Genomic DNA, 17505 nt, shown 5'->3' with positions numbered 1-17505 from the left:
CTATACTTGGCTACTGCTCCCCCAGGAGTTCCTTGCAAATGAGTATCAAGAACTCAATAGATACTTTCCTGGTAAAATACATAAACAGATAAATAAATTATCCCAGGCTGAAAAGAATTTCCACATCTGGTAGCTCACTAGAGCTTGTCAAACAAGTCAGAAACACGCAGGGCCAGAGAAGAGCATTCTTCAGCTCCTGATTTCAGGGCTGGAGAGGGAATGTAACATTTCCTAAACCCTCTGCCTTCCAACAGGGAATATGACCCACATAAACAGGCAAATGACCCCTGTGTTTTCTCCCAATTAAATAAATAATGATGCCCAGGATTAGGTCTCGAATCTAAATGTCTGTGGGCTCAAACACAGCCACTGGAAGGCAGAAGGTCTCTCCTCTGTGGCCTGGCCTTTCATCCCCGGGCACTTGCTGCTGTGTCCCTTCTGGGGGACAGACAATGTCCATTTCCCACCTTAAAGAAGTAACTGTGCCCCCCGCACTGCGGTTTCCTAAGCAATAAAGCATCAAGTGACAGGATGATCTCGGAGGTCCCTTCACATTCTGATACCACGTTTCTTTTCCACACCGTGAACGGTCACCAGGCCCACAGCGATCCCGGTCCTCTCAGCCTGTCTACAGGCCTCAGGAGACATGACTAACGTCACCTAGTTGAGCTCTAGTAAACCACCTTCTGGAAAGGGGTTCTCGAGTCCACTCTCTCTTACCTCATACACGAGGCGCACAGGAGGGAAGCGTGCAGTCTGCGAGCTCCTCTGGGTCTCTACTCTATGTTCCTTAAGCAGGCCCTGGAGCCCATCACTTTCAAATGGTCTCTGGACGCCGAAGCTTCCACCGCTCTAACGAGAGCGCTGCCCTACCACGCCCTCCCGTCTGGGACAACCACGCTGGGGCTCTGCACCCGAGTACATGTTAGGCCTCTGAAGACTCAACAGCTGAACCACGACCCGAATAGGCCTGGGCTCACCATCCTCTCTGCTCTGGTGGTCCTCCATTAAAGGAACGGCTGTGCTCCCCCTTCGAATCCTGACGTGCTGCCGCCCATGGCCTCCCTGCAGCCTGACGATGCGATCCTACCGTGTTTCATGGGGAAGTGAAGGAGGCTGCCACGTCATGGGCACAGAAGTTTGCCACTTCTTCACGTGGAACGACCGCGTACCGTTACCCCTCAGATTCATTACCGCCGAAGGGATTTCGGGAAGTCATCTGCTCAATTCTTTCGTCTCCTGGCAGCACTAGTAAAACCGCTCTAGATACTGGGAAGACTGCTGGCTCCCTCTTTCTGAAAAATTCCCAGAAGGAGGGATACTTCTGTCTCTCCAGATTCCTTCAAAAAATTATTTGGAGCCACAGTGAGAAAGGTCTGTTGCATCGTTTCTCTTTGGTTCTCACATATTAAATATTTAAGCTACTGTTTAAAATTTAAATGAAGATAATGAATTTACCACAGAAATGACAAAGGCCGGGGGGAAGGCAGAAATAACAAGAAATGGACATGCCTATTTTGGAGAAGAACAAGCTGGGGGACATGTTGATTACATTCAAATTAAAAGTTCAACTACAGAGAACAAACTGGTGGTGACCAGAGAGGAGGTGGCTGGGGCTGGGAGTGGGGGGGAGATAGGTGATGGGGATATTAAGGAGTGCTCGGTATTTTATGGAAGTGTGGAACGACTGACTATACTATACATCTGAAAATAATATTTCACTGTGTGTTAGCTAACTGGAATTAAAATATAACCTTTAAAATTTTTAAAAATTAAATTAAAAGTGCCAAGATAACTAATCGTATCTAGATGACCTCTCGAGATCATTAAATCTGTAACTGCAGAATGTAAACTCTTTTTAGGTGCACACAGAACATTTACCAAAACGGACCTTTTCACTGGATTGTAGAGGCAGTAAATTTCAAAACAATGAAGCCATATGGATTATCAGGGTAGAATCAAATCAGAAATTAATTGGAAAAAAAAACAATAACTTTAAAAACTGGCAAAAGTAAGCAATATACTTTTATATAACTATGGGTCAAAGAAGATATTACAGTGGAAATTAGAAAATATTTTAAACTTAAGGATAATAAAAATATGACAAATCAAGACTTGGGAATATACCAAAAGCAGTAATTACTAAGAAATTTACAGCTTTAAATGCATACACTGGAAAAATAAATATTGAGATCAATGATCTAAATCATCAAGTTGAAAGACTAGGAAAATAATGACAACTCAAACTCATGAACGTAGAGGAAGAAACTAATCAGGGAAAGTTAATGAAGGACCAAGCAAACTGACAATAATGAAGAATCAACAAGATCATAGGCTGACTCTCTACAAAGATTATGGCACTGCTATACCTCTAACAGCACTGACCAAGACACTGAGTGAAAACAACATGACCAATACCAGGAGTGAAAAAGAGACCATCATTCCAGATCCTCTAGACCTGAAACAACAGTAAGATAATATCCTGACTGACTTTATATCAATACGTTTTATAGCTCAAATGAAATGAAGAGATTCCCTGAAAAACCCAAGATCTCAAAATGAACACGAGAAGAAAAAGGAAGTCTGAATAGTGCCAGAGCCATCAAAGACACTGACTGGGTCTGTGAGGAACGTGCTGGAGTGCTGGCGGAGAGCAAAGGGAACACAGAATCAACGGGCAAGAGTAAAGTTAGAAATTACATCAACTCTGGTCTCACCCCAGGGGACAGGCGCAGAGACTACAGCAGTCTCTTCTGACTCAAGCAAACTCAAGCATCTTTTCCTTGCCCTGTGTGCCTGCCATGTGCTACATGCTGTGTGTGTGTTTCAATTTATTAGTCTCTTGATATATGCATTCCTGTCACAACTTCTTCAGTTTACACAATGTACATAAATTTATACAATTTACTTCTCGGATGTCTATGGTTTATTTATTTTCTTGAATCTGTGAATGCAATGTCCTTTGCCAAATTCTGGAAGTTTTCAGGCATTATTTCTTCAAGTATTTTTTCAGCACCACTTTCTTTCACTTCTCCTTCTGAGACTCTGATGACACAAATGTATCTTTTGTGATTGTCCCACAGATTCTTGAGACTCTGTTCATTTTTTTTTTCAATCTACTTTCTCTCTGTTGTTTGGATTGGATAATTTCTATTGATTCATCCTCAAGTTCATTAATTCTTTCCCATTATCTCCATTCACCCACTGAGCCCATCAGTAAATTTTAAATTTCATTTTCTATAATTTTCAGTTCTGTAATTTCCAGCTGGTTGTCCTTTGTATATGTTTCTTTGCTGAGACTTTCTATTTTCCATTTGTTTCAACGGTGCTCATTAATTGCCTATCAGAGGATCTTTTAGGATCGTGGTTTTAAAACCCTTGTCAAATAATTCCAGCATCTGTGTCATCTTGGTGTTGGCATCTGTGTTTTTTTCCTCACAAAACTGCAATTTTCCAGATTTTTGGTATGACAAGTAATTTTGGATTGTATCTTGAACATTTTGATTATTACATTTGAATAATATGAGACTCCGTTCCTTTTAAATTTCCCTATTTGAGCAGGGAGTTTAGGTTCAAAAATATATGTCCTCACCCACCTTTGTGGGCTGTAGACTGAATAACAATTCAGTTTTCAAAGACTTGGTAGTGCTCTTCTGGTCTACCTACCTTGTGTGGTATCCGGAGGCTAATTTTTGAAACCTGGTTGGTATTCTACACCACTATTTTCTTATTTCTCACAACTTTTGCTGTGTTGATTCTACTTAGTTCCATCCATGGGCTGCTTTGCAAGGAGAGGCTAGAGTGCCCCCCCAGGACTTCAACATGCATTTAAATAATCCCATTCTCAGCTCACTCTCACTCTGGGAAGGATGAGGCTGACTTGCTGCAGGCTGGGGATGGTGGACAGAACACCTGCTCCATAGTCTCTGCACCTGTTCATGCAGGGGGAGGATGGCCAGCAGGGCTCTGCACGACAACCTCCACAGACACAGCACCTACTTGGCAGGGCTATGAATGGTTTTTTCATGGCAACTGCATGGAGCCGAGTGGATACAGTAAAAAGGGCTGCATCACAGGGCTGCCCTCTTCCCAGTCCTCTGGCAAGAGAAAGTGGGTTTTTCTTGTTGTTGTTGTTTTCTGTTTGTTTCTATCTGTTACGTTTTTATCTATATGTTATGGCCTTCCTTGCACTGAGGCTGGGGTTATACAGTAGGATGGTAAGGAGAGAGACAGGGAGAAATGAGAAGAAGGGAAGGAACCAAGGAAACTCATTGCTGGGGCATCCCTCAGGTCCTGAGGGCCCTTGCCAGCCTGACTTCTTTCTCCAGGAATAGGGTAAAATGTGCTTATGCAATCTCATCTAGGATTGGAAGTCTATCATTCATTCACTAAGTTATAGAACACTTAAGTAGACTTGTGACTAAAGAAGGACTTAGTAATTACCTAGAAATTTGATATGAACATTGGGACTTTGTGTCTCCCATTTCTGAGCAAAGAATGAGAGGTCTTTCTATGTGTGAAGGACAGGTCATATTCTTAGTGAAAGAATAAGGTTGTTATTATTGCTCTAAGGAAGTTCAAACATGTGTACAAGGGTGTGCATGGACACTGAGTAAGTAAAGGTGGGTAGGCTGTGCTAGTTAGTAAGCTGTTGTCTTGAAGCCCCAACTCCTCCTAAATTCTGTTTTGTGATCCTGGGGCTGAGACTGCAAAAAATATCTCATTTTTGCCAGGTTCTGTCAGTAGGGGGACACCAGGGAAAGACTGGAGAACTGGAGAAATGAAGAAGGGAATTACTTCCCAGCTTGCCTGCTTTTCCCAGCAGTGTGGCATTTCACCCCAACAGGAGGTGGTTCTAGGTTCTTCCAGCATGCCAGAACCAGTCTCATCTGGACCCTCGGAACTACTAGCAGAAACCAACCAGTGGTCCCCCACGAAGGTCTAAGGCCCACCACTGGGAAAGAGGAAGGACTCTCTTCTAAGCCTGTAGGTTCCAATGACCCCAGCCACTTCCCTCCTTTCCTTTATTCCTTGAGTCCTGCAGTCATCATCTCGTGACACTTTCAGGGTTCCCTTTTGCTCTCTCAAGCTCTCTGATACCTTGTATTAGAAAATTTCATATATTAAGTCCATTCTATTGGAACAACTTTTACGGACTCTATTTTCCTGATATGGATTCTTGTTTGTGAATATGAGAATAATAAGAAAATGTTCAGGTGTTTTTATCTTCACCACAGACAGATTTCAACAATTGGGTTTGAGTGGTACACAGCTAATAATAAGAATAAATAATGATTATTATAATTCCATATAATTGGTTTTCTCTGTAAGCTCAGGTATATAATGACATTTTTATAAGTGACGTGGTACAGTGAAAATACCACTAAAATGAATTTAAGCCGTATGTGCCACCTGCTAACTGGATGGCACTGGGCACATCACTTTTGGGCTTCACGTGGCTTATGGATAGGCCTCACCTGTAACTAAAAGTGAGCAAGATAGAGTATCTCTAATTTTCTTTCCAACCTAAAACTATGACTTTATTCCCAAGAAATCACCAGTAAAACCACCTGGGCCTGGAGTTTTCTTTATAGGAAGATTTTGATAACCTCAGTTTTTTTAATGGAAAATTATATAATTCTATTCAATTTTATGCTAAGTTATAATCTTCAAAAGAATTCTTACTCTCATGTAAATTTTAATAATATTCTCATTATTCTTTTAATGTCTGTAGGATCTATAATAGCAATCCTTCTTTAATTCCTTTTTATTCACAACAATGATAATTTATGTTCTCTTTTTTTGAGGGTTCTGGCTAGGGGTTTTATCAATTTTGTTAATATTTCCCAAAGGTCAATTTTTGGATCTGTTAACTTTCTGTTTTCTACTTCACTGACTTTCTTAGCACTTATCTTTGTTCTTTCCTTTTACTTGCTTTGGGTATAATTTATTCTTCTTTTTCTAAGTCCTTAGAGGAGAACAAACTTTTTAGGTAATTGCTTTTAGACCTTTCTTCTTTCCTAATACAAGCATTTAATGCTATAAGTTTCCTCTAATAACTTTAGTTGCATCCCACAATTTTTTCAGCTTTGAAATTCACTTACAATAAAATCACCAATTTTAAGTATGTTTTGACAACTGTACAGAGTCATAAAAATACCATCACAATCAGAGGCTAGAACATTTCCACTGTCTGAGAAGTTCCTTTCTATTCTTCTGTTGTCAATCCCACACCCTACTCCTGGCAATATAGTTCCTCCTACTCTAGAATTTCATATACATGGACATACACAAGAAGTACTCTTTTGCATCTGCCTTCATTCACTTGGCATAATGATTTTGGATTTTTCCATGTTGCTCCAGATATCAGTAGTTCATTTCTCTTTCTTGCTGAGTAGTATTCCATTGCATACATATTCCACACTTTATTCTTCCATTTACCAGCTGACATATACAGTTCTGGATCTTATGAATAAGGCTATGAATAATGAGTACAAGTTTCTGTGTACAGTTATACATTTTTAACTGCTTTCGGAAGCTGCATCATATGTAAAGTAGATGTCTAGCTGCATGAGAAACTGAATTGTTTTCCAAATCAGTTGTATCATTTCACATTTTTACCAATAACATACAAGAATTCTAGTGGGTCCACAGCCTTATCAACATGTGGTACTGTCAGTTTTTAAAATTTTATTTAGTCATTCTAGGGGGTATGTCTTGGTAACTTTTTGTGCTCTTATTTTAGAATTGCCCTAATGATCATGATGTGGAGAATTTTTTCATATGTCACTTTATCTCTACATATCTTCTTCTGTGAAACTGCTCAAATCTTTTGCCCATTTTTTTTTAAATTAACTTCTTTGTTTTCTTCTTACTGAGTTGGGAGAGTTCTTTACATATTTTGGATACAAGATTTTTTTTTTTAAAGATTTATTTATTTGAGAGAGATAGAGAGAGCGAGGGAAGGGGCAAAGGGAGAGAATCTCAAGCAGATTTCCCACTGAGCAAGAAGCCCAACATGGGGCTCAATCCCAGGACCCTGAGATCATGACCTGAGCTGCAACTAAGAGCTAGACACTCAAGCAACTGACCCAGGGAGGCAGCCCAGCTAAAAGTTCTTTATCACATATATGTTCCAAAAATATTTTTCCCAAAAAAGTGTCTCTGCAAATATTGTTAATTTTGAAGTCCAACTTATCTATTCTTTTATAAGTCATCTACTTGTTTCCTCTTTCAGTATCATTGCTTAGCCTAGACACATTACGGTTTTCTCCTCTGTTTTCTTCAAGAAGTTTTAAAATTTCCATTCTTAGGACCAGTTAAACTTTTATATACAGTTGTGAGGTGAGGGGCATGATTTTTTTTTTTCTTTGACATAAGGCTATCACATTGTTCCAGCATCACTTAGTGAAAAAGACTGTCCCATCTCTATTGAACAGACTTAGGTCCTTTGTTGAAAATCAGTTGACCGTACATGTGTGTTCTATTTCTGGACTCTTTATTCTGTCTCATTGATGTATATGTCTAAGTTGACAACAATACCACAGTGTCTTGATTACTGTAGCTTTACAGTAATTCTTAAAATAAGGGAGTCCTGAAACTTTGCTCTGCTTTCCCAAAATTGCTTTGGCTATTTTTCAGGTTTCAATTTTAGAACAAGCTCGTCAATTTCAATTCAATTGAAAAAAAAAAAAAAAAAAAAAAAGCCTTCTGGGATTTTGAGTGGGACCGCTCCCAATCTGCAGAAGAATATGGGGAGCACTCACACCTTCCTCACAGTTAAGTCTCTGGATGGATTCATATGCTACATCTTTCCATTATGCAGTTGCTCTCCAATTTCTCTCTGCAACATTTTGTGGTTTTCATTGAACATATATGGCACCCATTTCATTCCATTTTTCAAGCATTTCATTTTTTATATGCTTTTGCATGAAGATAATTTTTTATAGCTTTTTGGAAATGTAGCTGACATACAATAAACTGAATCTATCTACAATGCATACTTTTATATGTTTTGACATCTGTATATACCAGTAAAATCATCATTCCGGTTAAGAAAATGAACATATCCATTTCCCCTACAAGGTTTTTTTTTTTTTTTTTGTCCCTTTGTTATTCTTCCCTCTTGCCCTTCACAGCTTTACCCTCCCCACTCCTATGCCAGGCAACCACTGATCTTTCAATCACTAAACATTAGTTTGCATTTTCTAGGATTTTATGTAAATAGAATCATAAAATATGTTTTCATCTTGCTTCAATCACTCAGCATAATTATTTTTAAATACATACATGTTTTTGTACGTCTCTACACCTCATTCATTATTTATTACTGAGTAGTATTCTATTGTATAGATTTATTTATTTATTTATTTATTTGACAAAGAGATCACAAGTAGGCAGAGAGGCAGGCGGGTGGGGGGAAGCAGGCTCCCTGCTGAGGAGACAGCCCAATGCGGGGCTCGATCCCAGGACCCTGAGATGACCTGAGCCAAAGGTAGAGGCTTAACCCAGTGAGCCACCCAGGTGCCCCTCTATTGTATAGACAAACCAGGATTATTCATTTAAATCTGATAGATACTGAGTGTTTTTCCTCCCTTTTCCAGCTACCACAAATAAAAACTGCTACAAATATTGTGTACAAGTATATGTGTATCCATATGCTCTTACTTCTCCAGGGTAAATCTCTATGAGAAGAATGGTAGTGTCACATGGTAGATGTATGCTTAACATTTTTAAACTCTAAACCTGTTTTCTAAGATGGTTGGATCCAGATTATAGACCACAGGAAAGCAGACAGGCAGAAAGGCCAGAATAACTTGTTTCATGTCTTTCACATGCATGCTGGTAATAGAGATTTGTTTATTGATCAAATATTACTGAGTAACTGCTAAAAGGAATGAATGGGGTTGGGCACAGAGGACAGAGCCATGAATAAGCCATGGTTCCTGCCCCTACAGGCTTCCATTCTAGAAGAAAAACAGACACCAAACAATATACTTCATAATTAATTATGTGCTCACAAGAGCTATAGAGTGCTCTGAACCTAACCTAGTCTAGTGACTCTGAAAGTTTCTTTGAGATAATGACGTTCGAGGAGAACGCTGAAGAATGAATAGCAATTCACTAGATAGATATAATCCCAACACACTTGCTAAACACAGGAAAGTGGCTCTGGGTTCCAACACAACTCCCTGAGGACATACATTTTTGTTAACAGATTTATTTATTCACCTAATCAGTCAAGCTTGCTCCCAATCCCCACATGAAATAATCCTAGGCTTTGGCATAAAAAACAGGATTTGGGAACACCATTACCTTCTGTCTTCTGACTCAACACAAAAGTGGGTACCCTCTCTAGAACAGAAATATCCCCTGTGAAGAACGGAAACAACAAACCACCTTCTACCATGAACCAGGGTAGACTCATGAGGGGAATAACAAGACCGAGCCTAGCAGGCGCCACCGTAGCAGCCGCTGACGGGGCGTCGTGTAAAGTGCAGAGCACACTGCCCACCGCGCAGGAGAGGCAGCTCCTGAGTTTTCCTTCTCTGCGGGAGGCACTGTGTAACGTTCTAACGTGCGTGATGACCTAATGCAGTCAGGACCATTACTGCCGTTTCATGTTCAAGTACACTACCGTCCAGAAAGATGAAATAACCTGTCCTTGGCCATTAACTGGTCAGTGAAACGGCAGAAATTTGGGCCCAGAGCCTTTCCAACTCTGCCCATTTTATTAATGACTATGCAAGAAATAACTTCTACAGAATTACCCTAAAGTACCAACAGCAGGGATGCCTGAGAAACCTTAACATCAAGATAATTCCATGAGAGATGACTGATATGCTCGTGGCTCTTCCTGAGAGTTTTATGAACCTGTGGTCTCTGACAGGGTAAAACCCTCCGGGCTGACGGTACGGTGCAGACACAATGGGATCTCCATTCCAACTCTCCCACTCATTAGCTGTGTGACTGCACCTAACCTTGTTTCATCTTAGTGAAGAATGAGAAACAATAATCACGTTGCAGGTTTGGGAGAAGATCGTAAGTCATGTCTGTAAACGTCCAGAATATTCACTGGAATATGGAGGGCAGTTATGAAAATTTTCCTTCTACGGCATCTTGGGAAGATTCCGATTAATGGGGACAAGGCTTTTCCTGCCTGCCACTTCTCTGATATACGGTTATTTCCTTTGAGGTGATGTGGAATCAAACACAGAGCAACAGAGGAAAGAGGGGAAGAGGCCTGAGACAAACCCAAGACTGACAGAAATCCCAGGTTTTAATACACGTGAGATCTCATGATCTCATTTCAAGGTCAAAAGGAATACATTCATTAGGCTACCTTTCTTTCACTAGATTTCATTTAGCCCAACTGAAAACACTGAAGAGGGAGCACTCTGTCTGTCTTGGCTAGATCGTTCCCAATGTTCCCTTTTTCCACTTCCCTTTTGCCACAAAAATAAACATGTAAGTATGGTCTGAAGCCACTATATGCAAGAAAGAGAGAAAACACTGGCAGAAGCAGTGGTCTTTCTGCCAAGAGCTGGCTAGAGAAACAAGTGAGTAATTTGCTTTTTTAAAAAATGGGAATAAGAGTGCTAAAAGTCATCTAATGCCCTACATGTGATTATGTAAAAGACATCTCTGTGAACGAGAATAAACCCAGAAAGATGATACATATTTTATTAGCCACTCACACCTCTCACTGGCCAGTAACTATAGCAACCAAGTGTGTTGCACGTCTGGCTCTTCTACAACAATTTCTTTTACACTCAAATGGAGCTGCATAAAAAAGCACCATTTTTAACTTAAGGGTTAGAAAATAAATTTCTCCTTTTTTTCTGAGCTTTGTTTATTTGAGAGACAGAAAGAGAGTGCACAGGGGGAGGAGCAAAGGGACAGGGAAGACTTTTCCAGCAGGCACCCAGCTGAGCACAGAGCCCAACGCGAGGCGCAAGGCTCGATCCCACAACCCTGAGATCATGACCTGAGCAGAAACCAAGAGCTGGACGCTCAACCAACAAAGCCACCCAGGCGCCCCAGAAAATAAATTTCTGCAATAAATATAGGAATACACAATCCATATTCATTTGGTAAAGTCTGAGTACAAATGGCTTCATCTAATTCAACTTCATGACTTTTTAGAACCTTAAATTCAGCAAACTCTGAGTCAGCGAGAAAAGACCGCTGCCTCCCTCTCACAGGCAGGACGAGGGCAGGGGACAGATCTCACCACTTTCCCTGTGCCGGCTGTGGCTAACTGAGGCCAGCTCTCTGTCTTGCTCGGGTCCGATGTCACTGGCCAACCCCCACCCCTCCCCCCACCCCCCAGCCACAGGCCTCTGCCCGCGCCACCATGCGTCTCCCCGCATCCTCCCTGACATGGAGCTCATCAATTGCAACCGCTTTTCACCAGGCCTCGGCTCTGGCACTTTCCCCTGGGGAGACCTTTACTGGTCTCCATACTTAACCCCTGAACCCAGCCTAATCCATCAGCCGCACAGAATGAACCGTGAGAGAAAATGTTTCTCCCCAAAGACAGGCCGCCAGCCTCTCCACTTAAGCCTCGGAAAGCAGCCGTCCACAGGGTCTGCTTTCTGCGTGTCACATCGCCAGCCCGTGGGCTCACTGATGTTTTATCGCTGCCGCGCCCAGCTGCCCCAGGCCGGGACGCGCTCCTCAAGGGGACATCATTAAGTGCTCATCTGTCACGAGCTAGAGATGCTCTTTGGAAAACATGCCTGGACTCTCCTTGGGAGCCCCCGACCATGGCTGGAGGGCACGGGTGTCATCCCGGAAAAGGGTTCCCCCAAAGTTTTAAGGGACAGCTTCATAGCGCGCACTCCTGCCCCGCTTTTAGACTCCGCTGGGCTTGCGGAATTATGACCTTAGAGACTGAAGCAGAACACTCCGGGTCAGGAAGGACCGGCGACACTGGGCGAGCAGCAGCGGCTGTGAGCATGGACGGCTGAAGCGTCCCTACCTCATAGCCGAACTGCAGCTCGTCCGACGTGAGCATGATGATGTCGTCGTCGATGGCCAGGACCGCCTCCGTCTCGATTTCGTCATAGGGGAAGAAGCGGTTACTCAGCTTGTTTTCGGCTGTCCTCACGACTTTCAGCGGGACCCGGATCTTGGGCCAGAGAGAATCTGGGGCAGGAAAGACAGGCATGGGTGACTCTTCTGTGAGGAGACGATGGGGTAAAAGCACCATAACACGAGACGGAACTTACTTCTGCAGCTGCCATCAAACCTCCACGTACAACCGTCAGAGGGCGAGTCCTCACAAAAGCACGGTTACAAAAACCTGAAGTATTTCTGTCCTCTCCAGGTCCTTGCAACACTTCTAATTCTCAATACTGTCTTAACCAGAGGTACGAATGGCTTCAACTCACAACTGAGAGACGGAGAAGCCAAAAGGACTCGCCCAATATCACAACAACGAGGGATGGAGTCCGCACTATCCCAGTGTCAGGCCCATGGTGTCGTGTCAGAACTTGGCCACCTCCCCAAACTACCTACAGTGAGGGACACCAGAGCTCAAGGCATGCCTCCACCCTGCTGGCAGATACAAAGCACGTACGTGTTCTAGATGTCTGCCCGTGTGCCCCCTCTACCATGCAATTGCCAACAGACACCAAGCTGCTCAAATCCACCCTGCGAAAATGGTTTCCCTGAACGACGTAGGTTTCTTGACGTTATCCCCTGGACAGCCCCTTCCCTCTGATCCACTGGGTTTGGTTTCTCATCCTGAACAATTTACAGAGTAAATATCAAGTTTCTAGGTCTAATTATGTGGGATTTTCTGGTATACTGAAGAAACACCAACCCATGACTTGCCTTACATTTTTTTCCCATTCTACTTTGAAATGATTGAAGCGATTCAACCACAGGTTCCTTATTTTAAAATGTTGCATTTAGCATAGCATGAAATTAGTACCTCTTTGGTGCACTACCCTGTCCATAGGCCTCAGGGCTCTTTACAGAGGGTCCTTTGTTCTTCACACAACATTTGTCAAATGACAAAAGGAAAGCTAGGTATCAGACTGCTTCCAAAAAGCCCATCGTGTAATTGTGGAAAGATCTAGCATGTGTGAGTCTTGAAGCCCCAAATGCCTGTGGCCGTTCCAAGGTCACCATACTGAAGACAAGGATGGCGACGGGGGGTCAGAAGGGCAAAGGCACTGCCCGCGGGTGAAATACCTTCCTTCTGTATGTTGTACAGTGTGTCCGTGGGACACGTTGTGGGGACACCAGCAGGGTCCTGGAAGAAGCCTGTGTAAGACAGGCCCTGTAATTAGGGAAGAAATTCAGTCTTAAATAAGCACAGAGCCTAAAAAAACCAGTCAACTCCAAAAGAAGCATGTTTGGGAAAAAGGACGGAACTGAACACCAAAGAAATGATCCTAGGGGCCTTTGCCTCTTAATCAATAACAGTAGTTAATTATAGTCTCATCCCTGGCCCAGAAGCACATAATCAATAAAGAGCTTTGGAATAAATGGATGGGAACACACTTGAGAGAGTGAAGACCTGCATCCCACTTTACCTGTAGGGTGTCAGCAAGTCCTTCTCACTGTCTTCTAAAAATAAGTAGGGGAGGGAGGACACCTTTACTAAGCAATAGTATATGCCACACACTTCACAGATGCAATGTTATCCAATCCTCCCGAAAACCACCGCAGCAGAAATTATTTACAAAGCAGCAGTTACAAGGCTCAGAGAGATTAAGTAATTTGGCAGGGGTTACAGAGCTACTAAGTGATAAGGTAAGTGATTGAATCTAAGTCTGTGTAGCATCAAAGACCAAACAGAACATGTACCATCTACTGCAGTATGAAAACCTCATGCTTCTCGAGATCTGGGATAAAATAATGAAACTCAATGTGTGTTCTCCAACAATCATCCTTATGCTTGTTGGCTTCCTGCTCCCTCTTCCAGATAAATTAAACCCTTGCCATAAATCTACTGTCCAAATCCTTATGAAACATGACTTTTAATATCTAAAATAGCTCTATCTACTAGACCACCAGTTCTCAAAATTTTGGTGTCAAGATTTCTATATTCTCTTAAAAATTGTTGAGAATTATGGAGGGGATGTATTGCATGGAGCACTGGGTGTGGTGCATAAACAATGAATTTTGGAACACTGAAAAAAATTAAATTAAATTTTAAAAAATTGTTAAGAACCCCAAAGAAGCTTTCTGTCACACTCACACACACACACACACACACACACACACACACACACACACACACAATTAGTATAAGAGATTAAAACTGAGGAAATTTTAAAATAGAAGAATACACAAGTGCACATCCCACTAGCCATTTATCCCATGTCATGCAGCCTCAGAAAAACTCCTCTGCCTCCTTGCAAAAGAATAAAGAACGGGAAATGGAAGTGACTTGGTATTACTATGGAAATAATTTCAACCTCATACATCCCCTGAAAGGCTCTCATGGATGTCCAGGGGTCCCTAGACCACACTCTGAAAGGCTCTGTGTTCCGATTTGGGGATGGTAAGATGGGGAAAGTTCAAACAAGTTGAAAAGGAGTTTGGGAGGAATTCCAAGGACAGTACAGGTACTTGAATCCAGGATTTCCACAGAATGTTTAAGAAGACTAACGGTGCCAGTTGTCCATGCACTGCCTCCCCGCGTCAACGTCACCCTTCACTGCCTGGTTTCTCATGCTGGAACTAGATCCTGTAAACACTTCCCCTCTGCCCACCAGCTTGATGTTAGGCTCTGTCAGTAGAGGGTTCTGGAGGGACACTTTGGAAGGAAGGGGGCTTTTCTTCCTGGTTCGGGCGCGCCTCTTTAACTTGTTGCTCCTTCTGTACTTGACCAGAAGATAAGCATGCAGGGGCACTTCCCTCCAGCAAGCTAAGTGGCATTCCTGGGGACATCTCTGCGACAGGTTCTACAGACACCTCCAAGAGCAACTCGGCTGAGGTCCCCCCCGTGGGTGGTTCCCAGGGAGCTTCACCAAAGCCCGCCATTTCCCAGCAAGTTCAAGAACATACCCAGTGGTTTCCCATTGAATTTCATGGGTACTGAAGGGGTCGGGAAGTTTCTTGTTTGCCAGACTTGGCCTGTGGCACCTCAGCAAACCTCACCGTGCAGTAGGCTACAGTCACATGCTATCAAACAAAGTCGGAGTCTCAGAGCTAGCCGGGGAAGGGACTCTCCCAAATTTGTTTCCTACTTTCTTTACAGTTTTTACCTCTAGTCACCAATTATCTGTTACTAGTTCATCATTCTTTATATTAAACTTCTCCTATTCAAGTTACTGTGTGGTTTCTCTCTCTTACCTGGGCCTTGACTAATACACAGGATATCAAGAGGGCTATCAGATGAAAGGGGAACTATTCTCTCCAACCTCTAAAGTTAGAACCATGACCAACGGCTGGGTGAAAGTTATAGGGCAACCAACTTAGACTTCAAATTGGTAAGAATCTTCTGATGGGGGGCGCCTGGCTGGCTCGGTCAGAGAAGCATGCGACTCTTGATCTCAGAGTCATGAGTTCGAGCCCCACACTGGGTTTAGAGATAAAATAAATGAAGTGGGGTGACTGGGTGGCTCAGTTTCTTGAGTGACTGACTCTTGATTGTGGCTCCGGTCATGATTTCAGGGTTCCAGGATCAAGCACAGGCTCCAAGCTCAGTGTGGAGTCTGCTTGAGGATTCTCTCTCTCTCTCCCTCCCTCTGCCCCTCAACCCTGCTTGCGCACACATTCTCTTTCTCTCTCAAATAAATAAACCTTTGAAAATAAATAAATACATTTAAAAAAGAAACTTCTGATGGAAAAACTGAGATAAAATGAAATGATGAACTGCCTTGAGCAATATAATGTGTGTTTTTACTTGAAATGTACTATTAGGTACTATTAGGTCAGATTTCTACTTGACATCAAATGAGACCAAACAAGATGCCTCTGAGGTCCAGGATTTCGTGAGGCAGTCATCTATCAGAAAGAACAGTCTTCGGGAAGACCTCTGCATCTCAGGTGTAGCCCTTACCAGCCACGGTGTCTTGAACAAGTCAGTCACTTTCAACCTATTCCTTCCACTATAAAGACAGAATAACGACCCTGCCCTCCCACGGCTGACTGTGAGGATGAACAGGAATGCCCCAAGCCGCACAGTGCCTGGCACACAGGAGACATCCACTCATTGTTAGCCCAGACTTCCTCTGAACGTTTGTGTCTATCTACAGAATCAAAGGACTTCTTCTGAGCCTTCAGTGTAAGGGTGGCCAAGTGGGCCATGTAGACCTGGCATATTACTCTGGTAATCCAGTGGCATGCCCTCAGTTTGCACCTTCTGTATCCACTTTTAGATCACCAGGACCCCTACAATAACCCTCCAGAACACACACAATGGAGCGCACAAATGAGACAAAAAGTACACGGAACGTAGCCCGTGCTAATCTCACAAAGTAACAAACAGCTCCTCCTTTTGCAATACGTACAGAAAACAGGCTGGCTGCCTTGGTTAAGAATGAATCACTACCCTGGATGGGATTTGGACTTTCACTTGGCGCGTGGGTACAGCATGCTCTGCCCACAGACGGCTTTCCACAACTGTCCCCTAGCTATCTGAAGAATTACTCGAGACAATATCCACAAAGAACTAACCTGCCCTTGCCCTGTAAAGTCTTTCATGGACAAGTTTGAGGGAATGATGAAGGTCAAAGAGGATGATGTGGGGCGAAGATGGACATGGGACTGCCCGTCCCTGTTCTGAGTCAGGCCCCGGTAGCCAAAAGTCAGCCGGCGCAGAAGCCGTCTCCACCTCCACGGCCAGCTGTCTAGGCACTGTCGTCAGCACAACACAGGCCTCTAAAGAGAACTCCCAGTTTTTTGTTTTCACATTTTCAAATAAAATGGGCCTCCAAGAAAGGGAACTACCATTCTCTCGGGCTTCCGCATGCCTTCTGTGGAGGGAAGAAATAAAAAAATATGCATTATAATTACTCTCTGCCTTCAAGTGGGTAATTCCGATATGGGATGTTGAATGTTTCAAAAGTTAGGACAGAAGCATGAGAAAAATATGGGTGAGAAAAAAAAGAACATTCCCCCCCTCTTCCATTAGTATTTTCAAAAGAACAGATTTACTGTCCCATCTCTCTTTGAGCCTCGGACAAGGACCTAGTTCTTCTACATAAGCCTGAATCAGAGAACAGACAAAGTGTGATGATTTTCTTACCGTTGAGTGGTAATCTAAGTGGGTACAGTGGGCCTTAGTGCAAGGGACACGAGCTTCGGATCCACAGAGACCTGTGCTCATTTCTGGCTCTACACTTGCAGTTTTCCAATTCAGGCAAATCACACAACTAATCTGAGTTTCATTTTTGTAAAACGGGAATAAGAACAGCGTCCTTACAGGTTTGCCAGAAGGACGAGATAATACTCAGCACAGCTCCTGTTCGCGGGATTTAAAAGCTGTTTAATGCACGCCTATAAAAACAGCGTATCATTTTCATCTTCATAAATGGGTTC

At 42.9% G+C, this 17505-nt stretch overlaps 1 protein-coding gene across 1 annotated transcript in view; it reads right to left on the bottom strand.

Moving 5' to 3' along the window:
• LOC132008192 (exostosin-2) overlaps positions 1-17505 on the bottom strand; it is a 140383-nt gene that overhangs the window by 25741 nt on the left and 97137 nt on the right. Inside the window, exon 10 of the mRNA XM_059386606.1 lies at positions 11984-12150. Within this exon, the coding sequence (XP_059242589.1) occupies positions 11984-12150 (167 nt within the window). The remainder of the gene's footprint in view (positions 1-11983; positions 12151-17505) is intronic.

This window comes from Mustela nigripes, unplaced genomic scaffold, assembly GCF_022355385.1.
Source record: "Mustela nigripes isolate SB6536 unplaced genomic scaffold, MUSNIG.SB6536 HiC_scaffold_76, whole genome shotgun sequence".
In the NCBI taxonomy this organism is placed as follows: domain Eukaryota; kingdom Metazoa; phylum Chordata; class Mammalia; order Carnivora; family Mustelidae; genus Mustela; species Mustela nigripes.
Note: the sequence above shows the minus strand (reverse complement) of the source record. Positions and strands in the feature narration are given on the sequence as shown.